The 22,140-nt window shown below is 38.5% G+C and overlaps 2 protein-coding genes across 2 annotated transcripts in view; one reads left to right on the forward strand and one right to left on the reverse strand.

Annotated features, from left to right (window-relative positions):
• agap1 (ArfGAP with GTPase domain, ankyrin repeat and PH domain 1) overlaps nucleotides 1-14,847 on the forward strand; it is a 126,829-nt gene extending 111,982 nt beyond the window's left edge. Inside the window, exons 18-19 of the mRNA XM_057337060.1 lie at nucleotides 10,706-10,961; nucleotides 11,816-14,847. Of these exons, the coding sequence (XP_057193043.1) occupies nucleotides 10,706-10,961; nucleotides 11,816-12,022 (463 nt within the window). The 3' untranslated portion in view covers nucleotides 12,023-14,847. The remainder of the gene's footprint in view (nucleotides 1-10,705; nucleotides 10,962-11,815) is intronic.
• A 3,754-nt stretch (nucleotides 14,848-18,601) lies between these two features.
• On the reverse strand, nucleotides 18,602-21,686 carry gbx2 (gastrulation brain homeobox 2). The gene is made up of 2 exons (XM_057338369.1): nucleotides 20,763-21,686; nucleotides 18,602-19,774 (listed from the first exon to the last, which is right to left on the reverse strand). The coding sequence occupies exons 1-2, from the start codon at nucleotides 21,271-21,273 to the stop codon at nucleotides 19,257-19,259; spliced, it is 1,029 nt and encodes a 342-aa protein (XP_057194352.1). The 5' UTR covers nucleotides 21,274-21,686; the 3' UTR covers nucleotides 18,602-19,256.
• Between the last annotated feature and the right edge of the window lie 454 nt (nucleotides 21,687-22,140).

Here is a 22,140-nt window from a genome sequence, read left to right on the forward strand (position 1 = left end):
GTGGCGCAGGCCAGAGCTCAGTCAGAATCAGAATCGCTAAGTGCCCGTAATATTAAAAGAAGCGCTGAGCTTAATTATCTGTGTCTATCCAAGGGCAGCTAACGACTAGGCTGGAGAGGATAATTGATTTCAGACCCTTGTTTTTTCCTTGTTAGGAAAGGGGATGGGGGGCTGAAGCAGAGCAGCTCTTGGAGGAAAATCGCCCCTTTGCGGCCTTATTCACCTTATAAAAGTCTGTTGGTGTAGTTTCTTTTTGTTTGTTCATTCAGAAAATGGAGATTTGTCAGAATTCATAGTTGTAGGTTATTGTTAGACCTGATATTGAAAGCCTTTGAATTGGTAATTGGAATGTCACACCAGAAAATCCTTTCCTTTCGGAACCACAAAAGTTGCTGTTTGTAATGCCTGTTCAAAAAGGAGGGTGGGATTTACTTTAAAGACCCCCCTGTGGCGGAAAATCAAGTTTTAATGTTGTTTATATGTTTATGTGGCATTTCTAATGTGCTTTAAGACAAACCATGTGCAAATCATTTATAATTTTCAACCATTGCTGAGTCATTTTGATGGTCAAAGATTAGTTTTAAGGGATAAAAATGATCGACCACAGGGGGACTTTAACCACGTGTAAACAGGTTTTGAGGTGTGTGTTTGCCCAGCAGGAAGGGTTAAAGCCATAGACTGTATAAAATATGGACGTAGTGTCCGTGACGTCACCCGTAGGTTTGTGAAGAGTAAAAATGAAGCGTAAAGTAGGCGGAGCCGGTCGTTGCCATCTTGGCATCACTCCCGGATACTCGTAAATGGGCAAAGAGGCGGGACGTGGTTGGAGCTGAGGCGCCCAGTTGGCTGAAACCACGTGTCACTCAAGTGGCCACACAACTATTTGGCAGAATTTTAAGGCTTAATATAAGTTAAACGGGTGAGTTATGAAAAAATCACCCTTCTCACAGTTGTCATGAAGGGTAAAATTACCTATATAGACCATAATCATTTTTTGTACCAGGCTGTAAACATGTTTTTTTGTGCTGTAAAGTTGGCCATTTTAACATGGGGCTCAATGAGATTCTGCTCTGTTTTGGAGCCAGTCTCTAGCAGCCAGTCGATGAATTGCAGTTTTAGTCACTTCCGTGTTGGTTTCACGAGGCTAAAGCATGAGAGGAATGAGCATGCGTCCGTATGTGTCTGCGCATGTGCAGGTAAATGTGCGCTGCTGTCTGTTTGACAGATTTAGCCTGTCAGAGTTCATTACCTGCGAGTCAGTAGGGCACTAATGAGCTGAATTAGTGGTATAATTAGCCTGAAAGAAAAGAGCACCAACGTCCATCTCAACAAGACTCATCTCTAAATTTCTGTCTCTGTCGGAAAACTGGTGATCACAGCAGTAGAAACATCTCATAAGTGGTCATTGCTCTCTGGATGTCCTATTGACCTGAACCATGCTCTCAACACGCTGAGAAGTTCAGAGGTGTGTGTTTGGGATGGGGGGTGTTCTGGAGACAGTGGCAGCTGGAGGGCGGCTGTCCTGTCACGGGCGGCTGCTTTAGCGGACGCCTGTCAGTGTTGGGTAAACAGCCGCTGGCTTTGAGCTGGACAGGAAGCGCTGGCAAGTGGGTAAACACAACCTCACAAAGTGATCCTCCAGGGAGAACACAAAGCAAGCACTCACACACACAATCGCAAACAGGAAGCCATCCTGACAAGAGATTGATGTGGATGCCCAATAATTCCCCCGTGACCTGTTTGCATTCCGCCTGTTCCGTTGATGAGGCTACTGTCCGTCCACACCATTTCCTCAGTTACACGTCCCGTAACACTCCCTTTAATACTCCCTAATAAACCTGTCACACAAACAGATTTGTTTCACATAAACACGTATGAAATACCTTTATAGGGTTTGTGCTGTACATCTTGGTGCCCATCCGTTTTCCTTACACACAACACCCTGACTGCTGGACCCTGTATTTTTTGCTTTTGTTACTATGGAACCCCCATTTACACTTCTGTGTGTGTGAACTTCTAGAAAGACTGAATCTTAAACGGCAAGCGCCGTCATCTTTCTCAAGTTTTTTTGTCAGTTGTAGTAAATGGAGCGTTTAAATGTTTTAACACAGTTTTGTTACAGAAGCTTTTTTCCGTTAGCCCGGACTGTTTTGGCCCTTAGCAACGCTGCTAACTGGGGAAGGCATGCGTTTCAAAGGGCAGTGAAGCTCCACATTTCCTCTAGCCGAGGGGCCGCGGGGAGACCCTGCCGAGCCTCTTCCTCTCTCTTTTCCCTCTTCTGTTTCTCTCCTCCACAGCTCCCAGGATGCTTTGTGTGGGGGCTGTGGTCCGTGGCCCCTGCGCCAGCCCTCTCACTCACCCTGGGCTGACCAGCGGCACCCGGAACGTCCCCCCTCCCGAAAGCACACACAGTTAATAAAATTCTTCGACTTTCCCACAGATGCTACAGCTCATGTCTTATCTGCCTCTCCTTCCTGCTCTTTCATCCCTCCTGTGTGTTTTCTCTGCATTCATACTGATCCAGTTTTTTATCTTTTGCTATAAAATGAACATACCTTTCAGACAGTTGCATGAAAAACTGGGCAAGCGGGTCAGAAAACCCATTTCTGTGGGTTCAAAGTGGATCAGACATTATATTGGTGGTCAAACGTCTACAAGATCACTTTGACATCTACAGGTGATTGTTACATGCCATGTGTAGGTTTGTGTGTGGTTTGTGACTGCGAGCCGGGCCGTGATGCTCAGCTGTGGCCTCAGACAGAAAATCTTTGAGCGTGCAGTGGGGGTTCAGGTCCGTCAGCATGGCTTTGCTACTTTGATTAAGAAGGATGTCACTAAACCATCGATTCCCCAGGCTATTGATTACCTATTTTTATCCATCTGCCTCTCTGATAAAATGTTATCTCCTCTGCACTCCGGCCCCTGACATCCATACATGGCTAATTTGTAATCAGGGTGTCTGAGTTTAACCCTTTGAGTCACTCTGCACTGCAGTTCATCAGGGCTGGGACTTCCTGTCTTACAACAGCTGAAACTCACACGCTACTGAAACACTAGCTGCGTGTAAACAAAGGGACACGAGGGATCCTCAGAGCTCCGAAGGACAAAACCAGATTAATTCAATTTAATTCGAGCAGTTGGGGAATTGTAATCCTTTTTGGCGAGTGTAATATTTCTTTTTCTTTAATTATTTTTTATTTTTATACTGTTTATAGACCACAGATTTACACTAACATTTGATATATTATGAAATAAATTGTAAATATGTACATAATTGCAAATGAGTAAAATAAATAATACTACTAATAATTGAATAATAAATTTTAATATTTAATATAAGAAAATAATTAAATAATAGATGATTTGATTATTGAAAAAAATTATATTCATAATAATGAACAAAAAATAATTTCTAATACTATCAAATGAAAAAAATGATTCTTAATAAATTGATACAGTTAGGGCCATAAATATTTGGACAGAGGCACATTTTTTGTTATTTTAGCTGTGTATCAATATGTTTTCGAGTTACAGTTTTATAATAGATATTGTCTTAAAGTGTACACTCTCAGCTTTATTTAGAGTGTATTCACATCCAGATTAGCTGAAGGATTTAGGAATTACAGCTCTTTAATATGAAGTGCCCCCCTTTTTCAAGGGACCAAAAGTAATTGGACAGTTGAATAAAAAGATGTTTTATTCACATGTATGGGCTTTTCCTTAAATAATTTTGTCATAAATGAAGCATGTTAAAGGTCTGGAGTTGATTCTACATGTGGTGTTTGCATTTGGAAGCTGTTGCTGTGAACCCACATCATGGGGTTCAGGGAGATTGCCATGCAAGTGAAACAGACCATAGTTAGATTTCAAAAACACTACAAATCCGTCAAAAAGATGCCAGGAACATTAAGAGCGGCCAAATCAACAATTTGGTACATTCTAAGAAAAAAACAACACACCGCTGAGCTCAGTAACAAAACAATCCTGGGCGTCCATATGAGATAAAAGTGGGGGATGATGACATTATCCTCTCCATGATGAAGAAAAACACCTTCACAACATCCGGACAATTCATATTTCATATTAAAGAGCTGTAATTCCTAAATCCTTCAGCTAATCTGGATGTGAATACACTCTAAATAAAGCTGAGAGTGTGCACTTTAAGACAATATCTATTATAAAACTGTAACTCGAAAACATATTGATACACTGCTAAAATAACAAAAAATGTGCCTCTGTCCAAATATTTATGGCCCTAACTGTATTTTGATTTATTATATATTTGTAATATTTGGCTATTTCATAATTAACAAAATAAATAAATAATAATTATTATTATTGTTATTATTATTTACATTAATTAATAATAAATATAAATAATGCATAATTAAAACCATAAATAATTTGATTATTTATTTAATATTGTAATGATATTTCGAATCGTATTTAATATTAGTGCACAACTAGTGGATATTGTGGGTCAATTCTTGGAATATTGGAGTGCCAGATACTTGCATCAATTATTATTATTGTTGTTATTATTATTGCAATTAACAATAATAAGTTTGTACTTTATTAAGCAAGTACATTTATTTGACACAAGACTAACATCATTGCCTGGTTTCACAGACAAGGCTTATCTTAAGCCAGGACTAGGTCTAAATCCCTTTTATAAACATTATCGTTATTCATCTTGAGACAAACAATGGCACTGATATACTTTTAGAAATGTCAGGGCAAGTTATTTTCAGTTAAGACAGCTCATTCATTCATAACATTCATTTTAGTCTGGGACTAGATTTAAGCTTTGTCTGTGAAACCAGGCACATATGTACACTGTAAAAAATTGTTCTGTAAAATAACGGTAAAATGCTGGCAGCAGAGACACCAGTAATTTTACGTTATTCATGCTGTGAAATTGTTTTACGGTATATTGCTGTAAAAACTAAATACAATGCATTGCTGTTTTTCCCGTATTTAACGGTAAAATGCTGGCAGCAGAGACGCCAGTAATTTACCGTAATTTTACGTTATTCATGCTGTGAAATTATTTTACGGTATATTGCTGTAATATTGCTGAATTAACGACAGTACATAGCTGTTTTTTAACTTCATCTTTATTGCACAATATTGTCCTTTGGGCTACACATGTCTGCTTAACATAAAATATCTATAATAAAAAAATATTAATAAAATTATAAGCAAATGTTTTAGAAAGGACATAAACAACTTTTTTTATTTAAGAGCAGCAACACAAAAAAAAGAATGACTCAAGTACCAAGCAACCAAGTCAAGTTTTTCAGTAGCAAAACAAATAATTGAAACTTAAAAACAACGGCAATAAAACAGGTTAAATAACAGAGGCTACCCCCTTTAAACTTGACATATTTAAAACATGAGAGTACATTTATTAAGAGTCTTATGAGATACTGAAGGTGCTGGCATTCAAAAATGTAATTAGGAACTATCCATCAACCATCTGTTGCAGATGACCATAACGTTGGTTGCTTGTTTTTCTCCCTGAGGTATTCCATGGAACACTGTAAAACAGAAGAAAACAAAAAAATTATCAAATTAAATTTAATCAACATTTAGATAAGCGTTGACACTGAACACTAAATATGCAGCAATATAAGGCTCAAATATGTCGGAAATGAGACGAGAATAAATGGCTTTTTTTCCATGTGACCAATATCAGTATTATACGGAGCCCTTTTAGGGACATGGTGGTGGAAAAAAATGAGAGGGAAGAGAAAAATATTTTTTAAAGCTTTTGCGTTATCTCGCAAAACTTTTGCGTTCACGCGAGAAACATTGCGTTCTCTCGCAAAGATATTTGCGTTCCCTCGCAAACATATTTGCGTTATCTCGCAAACACTTCATGTTTAATGTCCCGCTGGCGGAATTTAAGACTAGCTCCATAGGCTACATAAACATTGGTCTATAGTTGCAGATTCCCGGACCAATAACTCGTGAGCTAAACTTTCTTATAACACAAATTACACCTCATTCTATGTAATGTAAACAATGAACTTTAACTTAATTTTCCACAAATCGAGCCTTTTATTGATCTCAGGCGGGAGCCGGCTGAGACAATTCCGAAGGGATCTTCTGCAAAGTGCAAAACTCGAATATCATTAGGCTACTAATAATAGTCATTAACTTCAGTGTTACATACTGTAGTATAACTAAAACCAGTTTAAATTCAGCAGGAGAGCATTAATGTGTAAACTGAATTTGGTGAGACTTCAGTGTGTAACATTTAAGTTATTAATTACTATTTTTGTAGTAACGCTTTTCGGATTTACAGTCACTTTGCATATGGTTCCTTTGGACTTGTCCATGTCGCCTGCTCAGATGATATCAATTTATATTCTCGTTTTGAGGAAGACTGGGATTAAGGGTGTGCACAGCAGCCGTTATTTGTATCTGTATTTGTATTTGTTGAGGGGGGAAAGTATTTGTATTTGTATTCGAGTAAAATTCAAAATAGGCGTAAAAATCCAATTTTTTTGCGTTACACTTCTAATTTACGTTATAGTGTACGTAAACAGTAGTGATGGGAAGTTTGAGTCTCGTTCAGCAAAATGAACTAATCTTTTTTCGAGTCATATCGTTCATTTCGTTCATTTTAGCAAAATATAATTAAAATGTTACATGTTACTTTCCTAACACATCTACTACTTATGCAAACGTTGATCACATTACAAACAATACAAAACTATAATGCTATAAGAAACAGAAAAGATTAATTCATTGTTTACCTGGGTCTTTAGTCTATGATTAGCTCACCACACCTCATATCTGACAAGTCCTCAGGTTTGACTCCTTCGTTCATGACGTGACAGCGTCGTAAGCTAAACCAATGCAGTCAGAGCCGGAAAGAGAATTGATTAGTTCACCTCTCGAGTCTTCGGGTTTGAATCGTTCGTTCTTCTTGAATTCCAGTACAGGACCCATAGAATGTTGCGCAATGCGCATGCGCGACTGAACGAATCACTCCATAAGACGACTCGTTCTTCCCGAGTCACATTAAAGATTCGTTCAAAATGAACGAATCGTTCAAGAACGACCCATCACTAGTAAACAGAGCGAACATGAGAGCACCCGACTGCAGACGTCAATAATGCAGCGTAATGGAATAATCTCCCGATCAAACTCCGCTTCCCGAAAGTTATAAACTGCCTCCGGAACCCAGTTAAGGTACAAAAATCTATTCAACAAAAATAGTGATGCACGCAGTAAAGTCTTTTTTCGCTCAGCCGAGCCTTCTCTGTTGCTGTGTGGAGCAGCCTGTGTCAGTCACCTCTTTTACCCCCACCCCCCCGACTCCTGAATGTCACTCACTCACTCATGCGGTGCACTGCGGTCTCATGAGAAAACGCAGCTTTTTGATATAAAGTTTTTCTTGTTCCCGAATACAAATATTTTTTTTAAGCATTTGTTCGAAATAAGTATTTGTAAAAAACACGCTATTTGTGGCTTTCAGAATACCATATTCGGGTTCGGCTCCACCCCTAACTGGGATGTAGATCCTAATCTAAGGAATTGTGTGTTATTTGTGTTATAACAACGTTTAGCTCACGAGTTATTGGGAATCTACTATAAACCGCTCCATTGTTAATGTACGGAGCGGGACAACAGGACGTTTGAATGTTTTGCAAGATAACGCAAATATCTTTGCAAGAGAACGCAATGTTTCTCGCGTGAACGCAAAAGTTTTGCAAGATAACGCAAAAGCTTTAAAAAATATTTTTCTCTTCCCTCTCATTTTTTTCCACCACCATGTCTAATCATTACGCAAGTGATGCTAAATCGATCTGTATTTGCTAAACACTCAAACTATCAGTTTGCTTTCCTTTCAAACATAAGCCACATTTAAACGGAAAATCATCGCAATTTCAAACATTACGTTTAGTGGTGATTTGCAGCTACTGTTATTAGCATTAGCAACAGACTGTTTAAGATTACTAACGTTAGCCAGTTTGCAATAACCACAGTTTTGAAAGTTCAAAGATGAGAAAACAAGCCGATAAAACTTGGGGTCTGTAAAATGCAAGTAAATATGAACATTTGGGTTATATCTCGGACATGACGAGCCCTTTTTAAATTGCGTACGTTACTAACTACAGCTTGTTAGGCAGCAATTTCAAACATTACTTGATAATACTTCCTTTCTGAACCACATACTCTCGATAAAAGTAAAAAAAATGCTTTATTTACCGTGTAATTTGAACGTGCAAATGCAGGTTGGTGCAGATAAAGCGCTACGGATGGTCCATCCTCGCGTGGGTCCTCTTCGGACAGAAAAGTCTGACATTTGTGGGAAAACTCCACCTGGCCAAAAGTACCTGACTGAAAATGATTCGGGATGCTAATGAATTGTGAACTTACTGAACTGACGAAACAATCACGAACTTTCACAAAACTAATTCTCATGCTCCAGAAAAATACTGCATTGTACTGTTATTTACCCTCTGATATTTTCCTATGCTAAAAGGATATGCAAAAATATTCAGTTGACATTAACTGTTCTTTAATTTAGAAACAAATGTAAAAAATGGGATTTGTGGTAACTTTCACGATTTTGTATGTTTTTTTTTCAAATCCACAACACTGGAAACCCCAACTGAAGCAACATAAAATTGCATGTTTTAACCATGTGAATTATAATTTAAACCTAAACAGTGTGATAGAAGTCAAAGTAAAAAAAATTGCTAACAAAATACATATTTATTGTAGGACTGAATAATACAATAAGTAAATGGAAAAAACATATTTTTTGCAGTATTTCAATCTGTGTACCACATGTGTAGCCTATATATAGGCCCTATATGTCTGATTGTGCCTGTTGGGTTTCTGCGTATACTTGATGCTGATTTGATCATATTTATGCTTGTGCTTGGTAATCAAGGGATCAATGTTTGTGAAATGCCAATTGTGTGTAATGAGCTGGAGTGCAAAAAAGTCTGACATTTTATAATTTTTAAGACCGCACGTCCACTGGGATGGACATTAAATAAGTAAAATCCTGTGTTGTACAACTCTAAAATATCTTTAGATTTTTTTGAAAAACATAACATAATCAAATAAAATATAACAGGGGCAAGACAATGAGGTTACCATTAACTTGGTGAACAATCTGTGAGGCATTATTAAAATGATAGAAACATGCAGTTTTATTGGTCTAAACCAAAAAAGACATAATGTCCATTCTTATTGAAGCAGGGTCTGAAGGGGTTAACACAGCCCACACAATGCATTGCATACAGTACAACAGTAGATTACTGTTGACAGATGGCTGTAAATTAACAGTAGTTTCTTAAACTGCAAAATAATGCCCAGGATGCATTGTTTTCTACAGTATATTACTGTTTTAACAAAAAACAGTATGTTACTGTCAGAATTTGGCTGTTTTTTAACAGCAATTTTTTACAGTGTAGCATCTACTCTTATTAAAGTCTATGAGTTAAAAACTGCAAATGGAAGCCGTTTTTGGTGTGTTAAGGTCAGATTTAATCTCGAGCGTCTTTCATCGTTGCCTGTCCACTTTGTTCCGAGAAATCGAGTCTCAGTCCAGGTGCTGCTGTGAGGAGGAAGTGTGACTGTAGGGTCTCAGTTCTCTGGTTTCATGGGTTGAGACCCCCCCTGAGGGGCAGCTGTGTTTCAGGGAACAGCTCAATATCCTCTAGCCCAACTCCCTTCCCATCCCCAAGGGTTTCGGCACTCCCTCTGCCCCTCAGATAGGAGTTGAAGCTGAACTAATCCAGAGTTGTCTGAGGGGGCTGTTTACTCTGCAGGGATTAACAGAGATTACTGCTATCATAGTACAGTTTGAGGAGGGGTGCTATAAAACCACCCAACGTTTGGTTATGACCCTCTCCTGGTCTCCACGTGCTCGCTTAACATGTCAAACACAAACTCTTGCATTCTTATACCTACACTTAACTTCATTCAGCTGCTATGTTTTATTTATTATACGGTGTTATTTCTTAATGTTTTTTAGGGCTGTCAAACGATTAATTGCGATTAATCGCATCCAGAATAAAAGTTTTTGTTTGCATAATATATATCTGTGTACTGTGCATAATAATTTTGTATTTATTAACACATACACATACATGCATATATTTAAGAAAAATCTAAAAATGTATAAACATTTATTAATAATTTGAATTATTGGTAAATATAAATAAATATATTTAAATATTTCCTAAATATGTATTCATGTGTATGTGTTTGTATTTATAAATACAAAATTATTATGCACAGTACATAGATAAATATTATGGAAACACAAACTTTTGTTCTGGGTGCGATTAATCACGATTAATCGTTTGACAGCTCTAGTTTTTTTAATTGACCACATTTAGAAGTCTTTATTTATTCATCTTTATCTGAATTGCTTTTTATCATTATGATTTTGGGGTATGATATATACAAGGCATTTCTATGAGATTCACACAACTGTTTAAATGTCTTCTGTAGGTGTATCGCACGGCTCTGTGTAGTTTTCTATATACACCGCTGTGTTTGATGGAGATGTTTGCCACCGTGCCCAAAATCACAAAGCGCCGTCACTGTACACGAATCCCATCGACTTTTAAATGTCATCTGGAATGAGAGGCAGACGGAAACATGGCACCAGTGTGAACCGTTCAAGCTTGAGTCTTAATCCAGATTGGGTGTGTGTGTGTTCTTTCAGAGAGGAGCGCGAGCGCTGGATCAGGGCCAAGTACGAGCAGAAGTTGTTTTTGGCGTCGCTGACGTGCACAGAACTGACTTTGGGACAGCAGTTACTGCGGGCCACGGCGGAGGAAGACCTGCGCTTCGTGGTCATTCTGCTGGCCCATGGCTCCAGAGATGAGGTCAACGAAACCTGTGGGGAAGGTGACGGCCGGACAGCCCTGCACCTGGCCTGCCGCAAGGGGAGTGTGGTGATCACACAGTTACTCATATGGGTAAGAACACACCGGTTTATCAAGACTAACATTCTTATTCCTACAATGAGGTACTGGCAAAGGTACCTGAGTGATGGTGAAAGGTGTAAGAGTGATGTTAGGGCTGTCAAACGATTAATCGCGATTAATCGCATCCAGAATAACATAACCATCAGGTTATAAATATAACCATCAGGTTATAAATATGCTGTGCATATTTATTTTGTATTTATAAACGCATAAAAATACATGAATATAATTAAGAAAAATATCAAATGTAAAAAATATATAAACATACATACATACATATACAGTATATATATATATATTTAATTATTGGTAAATGTGAATAAACAAAAAAATGTACTTTTTTCCTAAATATGTATATGTGTGTGTTTATAAATACAACATTAATATGCACAGTACACAAACATTATATAAACACAACATTTTAGTTTATTTTTATATTTTGTGCTTTTCATAATCAATTTTCTATAAAAATTGCCAAATTGTATCTGATTGAAAGGAAGTTCTCACATACGTGGAGAAAGAGAGAGAGAGAGCACTGTTTGAATAACCACAAAAACAGCTGCTGCCGCATAAACTGTCCAGCTTTCAATTTATTACATCACCTTGAGTGGGCGGAGCAAAATCCTTGACATGAAAACATGGATGGTTGTGCTTCTTCCAGAAGCCGTATAGAATTGAAAAGGATTGTGTACAAGTCAGACTGTACATAAACATTACAAAATACTAACATGCATAGTGAGAACACAACCAATAACTAAACTCAAAACTGGTACGTGTAGAACACATCATCTTTCAGCTTGTCTTTGTATTTGATTTCTTTTTAACCCTCATCTCTCTCTGTACAGTATGGGGTGGACATCATGGCACGGGACGCCCACGGCAACACCGCGCTGGCTTACGCACGCCAAGCGAACAGCCAGGAGTGCATGGACGTCCTCCTCCAGTATGGCTGTCCCGACGAGCGTTACCCGCTCATGGCCACGCCTAACCTGTCACGCAGGAACAATAACCGCAATAACAGCTGCACCAGCGTGAACAGTGCAGTTATATGAGACATCAAACACATGCAAATGAAACCATACACACAAACACGCATTTCAATCAACACTCATTGAAATATGTACAGCTCCATTACTACATCAGAATCACAAGCAGACTGTGGCGAAGACGCATGAGAAGAGCCACTTACAGCCCTACCTGACTCTTATAAAAAAGGACAGCACCTTGACTTTGCAAAGCCATCCGTTTGAAAACATTGCAGCATGGGAAATCACATGGGATTTTGGGAGGCAGTGTCCAGCATCTCACCGCATTATGGAACAAAAATGCATACGTGAAAATAACTCAAGTCTGTTTTTTGATCATGCCAGTTGACACTATTAAGTACATGATGGGAAATTGGAGTCAGTTAACCGACAGGCCGTTCACACACTAATAAGCAACCTGCCCTCTGCCTTTTGTGTGCAGTCCAAAGTATGACTTACAGTATGGGACACCTTATAAAACACTGGGACTAAAAAATACCTAGAAGTTTGCTGTGTGGATGTGTTCACATTGACCCCCACCTCACAAAGACACCGGCCTTTCTGTCCAACGATGATGCTTTTGTTTCCTAACAATCTCTCTCTGTTCTCATTCTACACACTTTTTTTCAGTGCATCGATTCAGTCCATCAGGTCATTATGTTTACTTAGTTTATTTTGCTTTTAAATGTGAAAGAACGTTTTGATGTTTGAAAATACTCAAATTCTCAAACATTCTGACAGTAGTATTCTTTTAAACCGTTTTGGTCTTAACGGTACACACATTGTTGCAGAGTCGAGTTTGTTTTATTGTTCATTACCGGACCAACTGAAGATTCTTAAAGTTTTAAATGAAAGGGAATTCAGATTTTATTTCGCAGAGGTAAAGCCGAATATGTTGATGTCCATCCGTGATGTTTGTGAATGCTGCATGACAGGTCATCAGGTCTGATGTTATTACTTTATTATTTGAGGTTACAGTGAAGTATGTAGGCACAGATGTGCGTTACAAATTCAGAATAATCTTACTGACTGACATTGTTAAATAATCCAGGACTGAAATTTTTTCTTATTAGTATGACAATTTGAACACCGATCTCACAAGCACAGAATATCAATAACAGGTGTTGCCTCTCTCAGGTCATCTCCACCTGTTGCTGTACACACACACACACACACACACACAGTGCACTGAACTCTGTTTGAGTCCTGAAGCTCAAGTGTCTCAATGAAGAGAAGGGCTCGCTGGCTTTACAATCCCTGTGTGTACATACTCTGCTTTCTTCGTTTCTTAATTCTGTTGTTTTCTCAATTGTGAGTATATTAGTAGTATTGATGGAATCACCCACAAAAATGTTCCCCGACCTCCTTGTTTCATTGGCAGGTTAAGGTCTCTCATAAAATGAAAAGTGTGCCTAGTTGCGTTGACTTTTCTGTCCTTGACGTTCTCTTTTCCTAAATATTTTCTTAATCCTTATTTTCATCCTTACCTTTTATCTTCAATGTGTGTCAGTGATATGTAGGAATATTAAAGCAATACGAAACCAAATGTCAGCCAGGTAGACACACAAGTAATAATTTCACCCTGGCGCTCTGAGCTGCTGTTCTTATTGAGAGACGAAAAGCCGATGCAAGACTGTGTCTCAGGGCATACAGTATATTGATATTGACCTACTCCAAAATGATTTCATAGACTTTGGTTATTTACTCTCGCCTCCTTTTACTTTGCTTGGTTGTAGAAATGTGAAGGTACTTAGGGTTTGTGACGTGTAAAGATTTTAAGTGCGAGTCTTTGTAATGTTTGATTGATGTTCTACATTACAAACCACCTGGAAAGTTGAGTTGGTATTTGGAATGTCATGTAGAGACGTAAATAGTTTTCTCACTGGAGTGAGAGTTGAACATATTCATTGAAGGACAGGAGCCTTGAGGATAGGATAAGAGACGGGATTGATGTATAGTTGATTTTCAGCTCGAAAAGGTGCATCGTTTTTGCCTTGTATATAACGTAGCAGGCCTTTTAGAGGCTTTTCTACAATAACCATTATTTATGACGAAATGCACTACAGAACACTTGTAAAGAACCCACAATATAATGTCCACCCTGCTTTTCTGTGGAAATTCATTTTTTGTTTTGCATGAACGGATGTAAATGTTTTCTTCCCGTGTAAATGTCTTTGTCTTCATAAAATGACTGTATCCTGATAGGTGACACTAGTGCGTCTGCCTTTTTAATATGATCAAGTCATTTAGCAAGTTTTCCTAAACTTGAACCTCCTCTCCACGTCCTCTTTGGGCATTTAGTCCATAAGCCACTCAGTGTGGAAAGCATGAAGGAGCCACATCCAACCGATGCCGCGATGGCAACCAAAGGATCACGCCCACCTCTTGCGCTAATAACACACGACCGGTGGGATTCATCAGTACGTTCCAAGTCGCTTGAACATAATATAGCCTTTGTCTTTACAGCAGTCTTACTAGCTTTCTTTGTAAATAGATGTAAAAAATTGAGGAACACGTAGTAACACGTTTCGTTTGTTTTTGTTTGTTACCTCATTTCATCGACAGCATCCTTGATGCGTTCAAGCCCGAGAGACTTTAATTATTTATGAATGAATATGCTAATCTGAAAGGGGAGGGGCTCTCTCACACTACTTGGGTTTTGTGTTTGTTCTTTCATTCAGTCCAACCGCATCACAACTATCTATCATTATTAGAATTATCGGTGTTGTATTTCTAATTATTATTGTTATTATATTGAGTTTGTGTCGGCTGTACAGTACCGTGTTGAAAAATTATACCTGATGCAGAGTCTTATACTGTAATGTGTCTCTTTTCAATAAAAATGCTTCTTAATATAATGTTCTTGCCATTCATTACATTTATTGACAAAGTGTTAATCCATTAATATAAAGGAAAGATTAGTTTAAAATGTGAGTACATTTTTTTTAACTGTGTTCAGTTTGCATTGTTGATGTAATGTTTGCTTTTTAATCTAAAGCAAAGTTCTCAAATACCACATCATAAGGGCAATTACAATGTTATAGATGTGACATTATCAGTCAAAACTTGAAATGTAAATTCTCAGAGAATGTATTTCTTACCAGTGCTGTATATTGAATCATCTGTTTATATTTGACTAAATACCTGATGATGGAGTCCAGACATCAGAAAAATATCAGTCTATGCACGAGTTTCTATTTTAAAAGAAAGAAAAATTCATGGGTTATGTGACAAAAAAGGACACGTTTTTGAGAGACAACATGCTTTGTAGAATTTCGGTGAATTAAAATGCACAAACCAAAAGCAATAATACCCAACAAATAGAGAAGAGATGGCTCTACGTAGAACATAAAATAGTTATAAAAATATTGGCTGTGACGTGGCATGCATGGATGTGACAATTCACTTATACCTAACTTTGGAAACCTGCTTTAAAAACACACACAAAAAACAACGCATGGCTATTCAAACCACCAAATATTGACATCTGACTTATCAATATGGTGAAACCTTTGGTAAAAACTTGTATTTGAATTTCTCATATGTGGCTACCTGAATCACCTGTCAGGTCAGTAAGGACATGCCCACGCATACACGTGTCCGCAGCCATGACACCGAGTTTGGGTCATTTCAGTGGGTGCGGTCTGCTCCCTAACCTCCGCGCTGGGCAGATGAAGGCGTTAAAGCCAGTCCCTGGCGACTCACCGTGGCTCTAATGAGATAAAGATCCTCTAATCCCCTTCTCATCCTCTCCCTCTCAGGAAGAGAGCCGCAGCTCCACAAAGCATCTGAGGAGGGGATGCAGGGGGTGAATCTTCCCCCACAAAAGCCCCCTCACAGGGAGGACAAAAGAGGTCTCAGCGGCCCAGGAAAACAGATGTAATTAAAGAGATTAGACAAGGCAGGGTGAAAAAAGAGCAATCTTTTGAAAAAGGAAGTGTTTTGTGTGCAGGGGGTAGTGGTAGCGTGATTATGAGTTAGCGACAGGAAGCGTGTTTGTTTTCTTATTATTCCTTTCACAAACATTTAAGCTTGTACGCGGTTGAGGATCTGCTGTCGTGGGGTAAAGGAGCCATGGGAAATTAATTTCTAAAATGTCAGTAGTGGTCCAGATCCACAAAACCCTGAAGCATCTTGTCCAGATCCAGTCTGATCATCTCTCATCATAAATCAGTTCCACTTAGAAATCCAATGAGGCACAGCACTGGTTCAGTGCATTAACAGAGCTGTTCATCTATCATGATGTGTGTGCGTGTGTGTGTGTGTGTGTGTGCGTGCGTGCGTGCGTGCGTGCGCGCGCGTGCGCGTGCGTGCGTGTGCGTGCGTGTGCGTGTGTGTGCGTGTGTGTGTGTGTGTGTGCGTGTGTGTGTGTGTGTGTCCCTCTCACACACACAGTAATGGCATTAGAAATGCTAGAGAAGCCCTGAAATGAGGCGTGAGCTGCACCATCATGTTGTGATGATAATCCAAATGTTCAGAGGAAAAAAGAGCACATCCAGATCACATCCCTGATAATGCGCTGCACACACATGCACAGACTGACTGCTGAATGCTCACTGAAAAAGATAATCTTTAGTTATTAATAGCAGTTGTGCTTGTTCTGATAAAATCACTCTTGGTATCAATAGCCTAATTTAAAAAAAACTGAAAGGAAAAGCAGAAATTTTGTGATGTTATACTTTCACAATAAAACAAATCACAGGTTTGGCATAAGATACAAATTTTATAAATTGTTTTTTTTAAACTATAGGGTTTTCCCAATATGCGGATCATTCATTTTTAATGTTAATTAAAATAATTTAAAGAAAATCATTTAGATTTAAAAATGTCTACATGTAGACAGAAGTATACTAAAATCATGTATTTTATTTCAATCTTGTCACTGATTCATCTGTTGTGTATTTTCACTTTTGTTTTATTCAGATCTGACAGAAACATATAAGCATGTGTGTTTCAGCTGTATTGGTTCTGAAGCCCGTGTTCTGCGTCAGGATTAATCATTGGGGGTTAATTTGACGCTGTTCATTTAATGCAGGAGGAACATGCTGGAATGAAAAGCTGAGGCCCGAGCCGACCCCTCCCCTGCCCCATTTATCTGCCAGGTGCCACAAGCAGCCTTGATTACAATTTGCAAGAAATTCATAGAGACAATTGTCATATTTTTACATTTCTTTTAACAGATTTCTGCCCAGGTTGAATACATCTGTCCAATGTGCATTTTCTATTTGTTTAGTTTGATGGTTAATGTGTGTGTGTGTCAATGATGAGACACTGGTATCTGATCTATAGCAGTGCTCAAAACATGCACAGTACAACAATAAATCTACCAACACTAATTTATCATTTCCTCTACACTCCTAAAAATAAAACATCTTCAAAGGTTTCTTTGCAGTGATGCCATTTTTTGCTCCACAAAGAAATACAGTGGAGAAACAATTTCTTTCTTACCTTTTTAGTGTAACAAACCTTTTTCCATTATAAAGAGCCTTTATGCAAAGCGTTTGCTATTAAAGGTTCCTTGTATAACCATACAGCTATTTTTAAAAGTGGAATAGAAATTAGTATAAGTCAGTTCAATAAAAAAAATGTATTTACTACTGCATAGATATACATTTCAAAAGTTTGTACAGAAAGCAACATGTACTTGCCATTTAATGGTTCTGTGCATTACACATTGTAGTATTACTTGCTTACTATTGTTACTATTACTACTTTTATTGCCTAATACTATTATTAAAATGTGCAGAATGGCCACTATTACAATCATAATTATTTACTTATTTGATTACATATTATTTATTTACATTTTGTACTTAATAAAAATAATCTTTCCAATCATCTTATAATATGACAAATATTAAAGAGGTTCTTAATAATTTACAATTGAATAAATACTCCTAAATTAATATATATATATATATCTATATATTTCAAACTCAAATTAGGTTGCTTTAAGCCTGTGTGTGCAAAGTTGTGACATTGAAGATTTTTATTTGACATCAATCGATAATATGGCCTTTTTAAATTCGCCAAATTTGTAAACGCTGTTACATATGAAATAAAACATTTACTTATATTTTATAATTTGTGTAAAGTGAATTAAAAACATATAGGCCTAATGTTGATATATTTTCGCTTTATTATTTTATGGGAAATCTCAGAATTCCGAGAAAGGCAAATAGGCTGTAATTTGATTGCATTAATAACTGGAGAATTTTGGTTTCATTTAGACAGCCATGAATCCTTGACTGCCCGTTGTGATCAAAATTGGGTGTTTTCACCTCATATAAGACAGATAAGGTCAAAGCATAGGGTTGTATGTACGGGACAGTCTGTGGGATTCTAGGTGTCTCTTACCCTGACCCTAAAATTTAGGACACCCTTCTGTTACCAGATTCCAACCTGTCAAGCGTCAGATTCATTGTATTTAAGGACAGAAAAAATAGTAGTGAAATTCGATACGCTGACCTATAAGGTTATTATTGTTATTATTCATAATCACCATCATCATCTATAATTTACGCATGGCGTATAAATCGACCTTTCAGGCCACTCAAAGCATCTAAAGAAAGGACACATTTCTTTACAATTGTTTATGGTCCAGCTTTAATCCACACAATATTTCTGAAGTCAGTAAAATCAAAAAACGTTAGCAAGATTTTCTCACAATATTAAATAAATTAGCAGCGCGCCCGTGACGACTTAAAATGTTACAGAAAAAACTGTAAATAAAAGAAACAATAAAAAACAAACATACTTGTCTTAAAAATAAAGAGAAAAGATTTAACAGGTGGTTTTATAAATTGTGTTAATTTTAGTATTAACTGAATTAAATTGTGTGCTTGAGCAGAGACCAGAAGTGCTCCTTTTAGGATAATATTTATCTCTGCCAAAAACACATGAACTAGACAGTCACGAAACTAAACAAAAAGCTTGACTTGATTCACTCGTCCTGCCTCTTTTCTTTTAAATACACATTGGGATTTCATGATCTAAAATGTGTTCATATTTGGTCCAAACAGTCGGAAATAAAACTGCAGTTTCTCCCATATGAGCCTTTCGTTTGAGCCGATTTTGTAGCTTCTTTGTCCCAGTTTGAACAGCTCAGTTTAATCAGAAACAGTTACAATGCAGTCAGTTTTATAGATTGTCCCATGGGTTCCTAAGACTCCTCAGCTTCAAGAACAGTTTGGTCATATTTACTACTTGTTGATTTGTGTACTCTCTGTTGTTTTTCTTGGTCTCCACCGAACCCAGTGTATTATGGTCTGGCCTGTTCTAACTGTTGGTGTTGGCTGCGTATCGCAAACCGACTAACATGCACCGGAATGGGCACCACAATTTTAGGGTTTCTGGAGGGCTCTCCGGTTTTGGAGTTCACGTTGCCCGCTTTGACCCGTTTCCACTTGGCCCTCCGGTTCTGAAACCAGATCTTGACCTGCACCTCGCTGAGCTTTAAGGCATGGGCGATCTGTGACCGTTCTGTAAGTGACAGATATTTCTTACAGTGAAACTCCTTCTCCAGCTCCAAGAGCTGCTCACTCGTAAAAGCCGTCCTCCTTCTCCGATTTTTCCCGGTGGCCGTGGTGTTCCCGGACCCATTCCCACCGTGGATGCCATCGTCCAGTCCTCCGCTGTTGTCCCCGTCTTCTTTTTGACACATGGCGTTACCGGGCGCGTTATCATCAGAGCTGTAATCTAAATCACTGTCCATGGAGAAACTTTCGTCTTTCCTGTGACACTCATCCTCCTTCGCGTCATCTTTGCTGTGACCTCGCACTGTGCATTGGTGAGAATAAAAAACAGAATTACATTGGGAATTGCCTCGAGAAAACAGCATATGTATTGTTTTCCATCAATTCAAAATCCTTATAGAAAAAGTTTGTATTCTGAGATTACATTTTCTATAAATTATTGAAAGAAACAAGCGGTGCGTTTTTCGTTTAATTTTGATCGGAGAGTACTTCGTGTTTTTTATGGATGTTAATATAGTCTATTTGGCTAAACGTCATCTGTTTATCACTTTTACGCGCAATTACGCATGCTGATGGATCCCTTAGGAGAACACGTGCTTCACTTAAACTTCTAAAATCTACTTTAAAGAATTGTATATTTGTCATTTATCTTATGCATTTCCTGAACATGCAGGCTTATTTTTTTAAACAGTTACACATGAACTTTTACCCTTTTCGAAACGTAGACTATAATAATGTTGGACTCCATTTATTTTACTCTGCATACATATAAATGATCCAGGCGACACTGAATTTTGCTTACAGTTTTATGGACATTTAAACACCGCTGGCCCTCTTCATCCCTCAATTAAAATGAGCTAATTTAGTCATTGATGGCAGCTCGGCCTCAGGCAGTATTCCTGAAAAACTTGATATGGGCCTTTAATTCACGTGCGTGACACTGAAATTTTTGAGTAACAATAATGACCTTTTATTGTATCCGTCTTAACTTATACCTTGTCGGAACACCTCGGGTATAAATAATTTCAATGACAAATACCATTAATTTTAGTATAAAGTATTTATAGATAGCAAGTGATTCTGAATGTTCAAAAAGCATATAATAATAATGAACTGAAAATCATTTGTTTCAATTATTTTAAGATTTGACAGTATTAAGCATGCAATTTAAGAGCTGAGTTTCAGTGGTAATAGCATAATCTTACAATTGATGATCTGGTCTTAGATTTATTATTTTAATTTTACTGTAATATTATGCTTCTTCGACCTCTTCGTTGCTTGTTTCATCTCACCTGTAGAGGTGTGCACTGTCTGGGAATCGTGGAATGACGAGAGGGCTGTCGAATCTTTCGCTTGAAACGTCTTTCCGTCCTCCCTATCCAAACGAATATCCTGAGATTTTTCGAACATGGCGTGAATTGACTGAGATCCCAGCTTTCTCGCTGCGTCCTGGTGCTGTTGGGATGGCGAGGTTGAGAACCCGCCGGGTAACGTTGCCATTAGAGTGGACGTGAGCGCCATGCCCTGCGCCAAACTGGAGCAGAACCCGCTGGGTAAGCCCGGTATCGGGTGGTGCGGATGGGTCGGGGGCAGAGCGCTCTGAGGCAGGCTCGGTGGAGGGGGTGGTGGATGTGGAGGCAACACCACTGACCGGTATGGCATAAACATGGGATAGCCCGTGTACACGAAATGTCCCGGGCTGGGCTGCGGTGGACCCCCGATGAGAGAGTCAATGCTGAACGCAGTGGTGCTTCCCACCGGACGCTGCATCATCATGAACGGCGTACTAAAAGCTGCACTCATATGATCTTATATGTACAGTATGTGAAGTCCTGAAGTCTGTGGAAGCAGCTGTCTCTCCTGCTCTTTTCGGATGGTGAGCTCACTGTTTCACAGTGTCATACGCTGCCAGGCTGTATGAGTTTGATATTCCTGTGAATGGCTATTTCTGTGTGCAGAGCATAAAACCGTTGCATCTGTGTTTCGACTTTTCGATTTTTTCGTTATTGTAAGAAAAAGCGCACTGACGCAAAAACGCACAACAATAAAGCGTCGGAAATCCTTTGCTGAAAATGGTCAAACTTCTGGTTGAGCATCTCAGATGAGCTTTACCGTCCTCCCTTGAGCTATCGAAACGTCCTTTCGCCCTTTGCTTGGCCGCGTTTCATTTCGACCTGATAGAAGTCACAATAAATCTCTCCTCGCAGCATCAGCTGTGATCATCTTCTGCAGTGCGAGTTTGAATTACGCTCCTTCGGTTTAAGCGTCTCCACCATGCGCCGTGGTCACGCCCACCGCGTCTTCGCGCTTTCCATTGGTCTAATCTATCCGTTTGCGCGGAGCTGTCCTGACGCGCCAGAGCCCCGAGCGCGCCTGCCATCTCTTAAATTAGAACGTCACTAACAGTCTCACATTCCCGAACAGTCAAAACAAGAATCATGTGAAATGATTTGAAGTAGCCTATATTTTAAAACTCGTATTGCCATTGGATGTAACGGTTTTTCTGCATTCTAGTTAATGAGATTCACACTACTGGTTGTCATATTCTGTATATGTACACGCGCATTAACACAGAATAAACACAAAAATAGAGAACGTAGCTATAAAGTGAAAATAGTTCCCAATTAACTATTTTGTTTATTTAATTGTTAAACATTTGTAAACAAATTA

Source organism: Triplophysa rosa, linkage group LG7, assembly GCF_024868665.1.
Source record: "Triplophysa rosa linkage group LG7, Trosa_1v2, whole genome shotgun sequence".
Lineage (NCBI taxonomy): Eukaryota > Metazoa > Chordata > Actinopteri > Cypriniformes > Nemacheilidae > Triplophysa > Triplophysa rosa.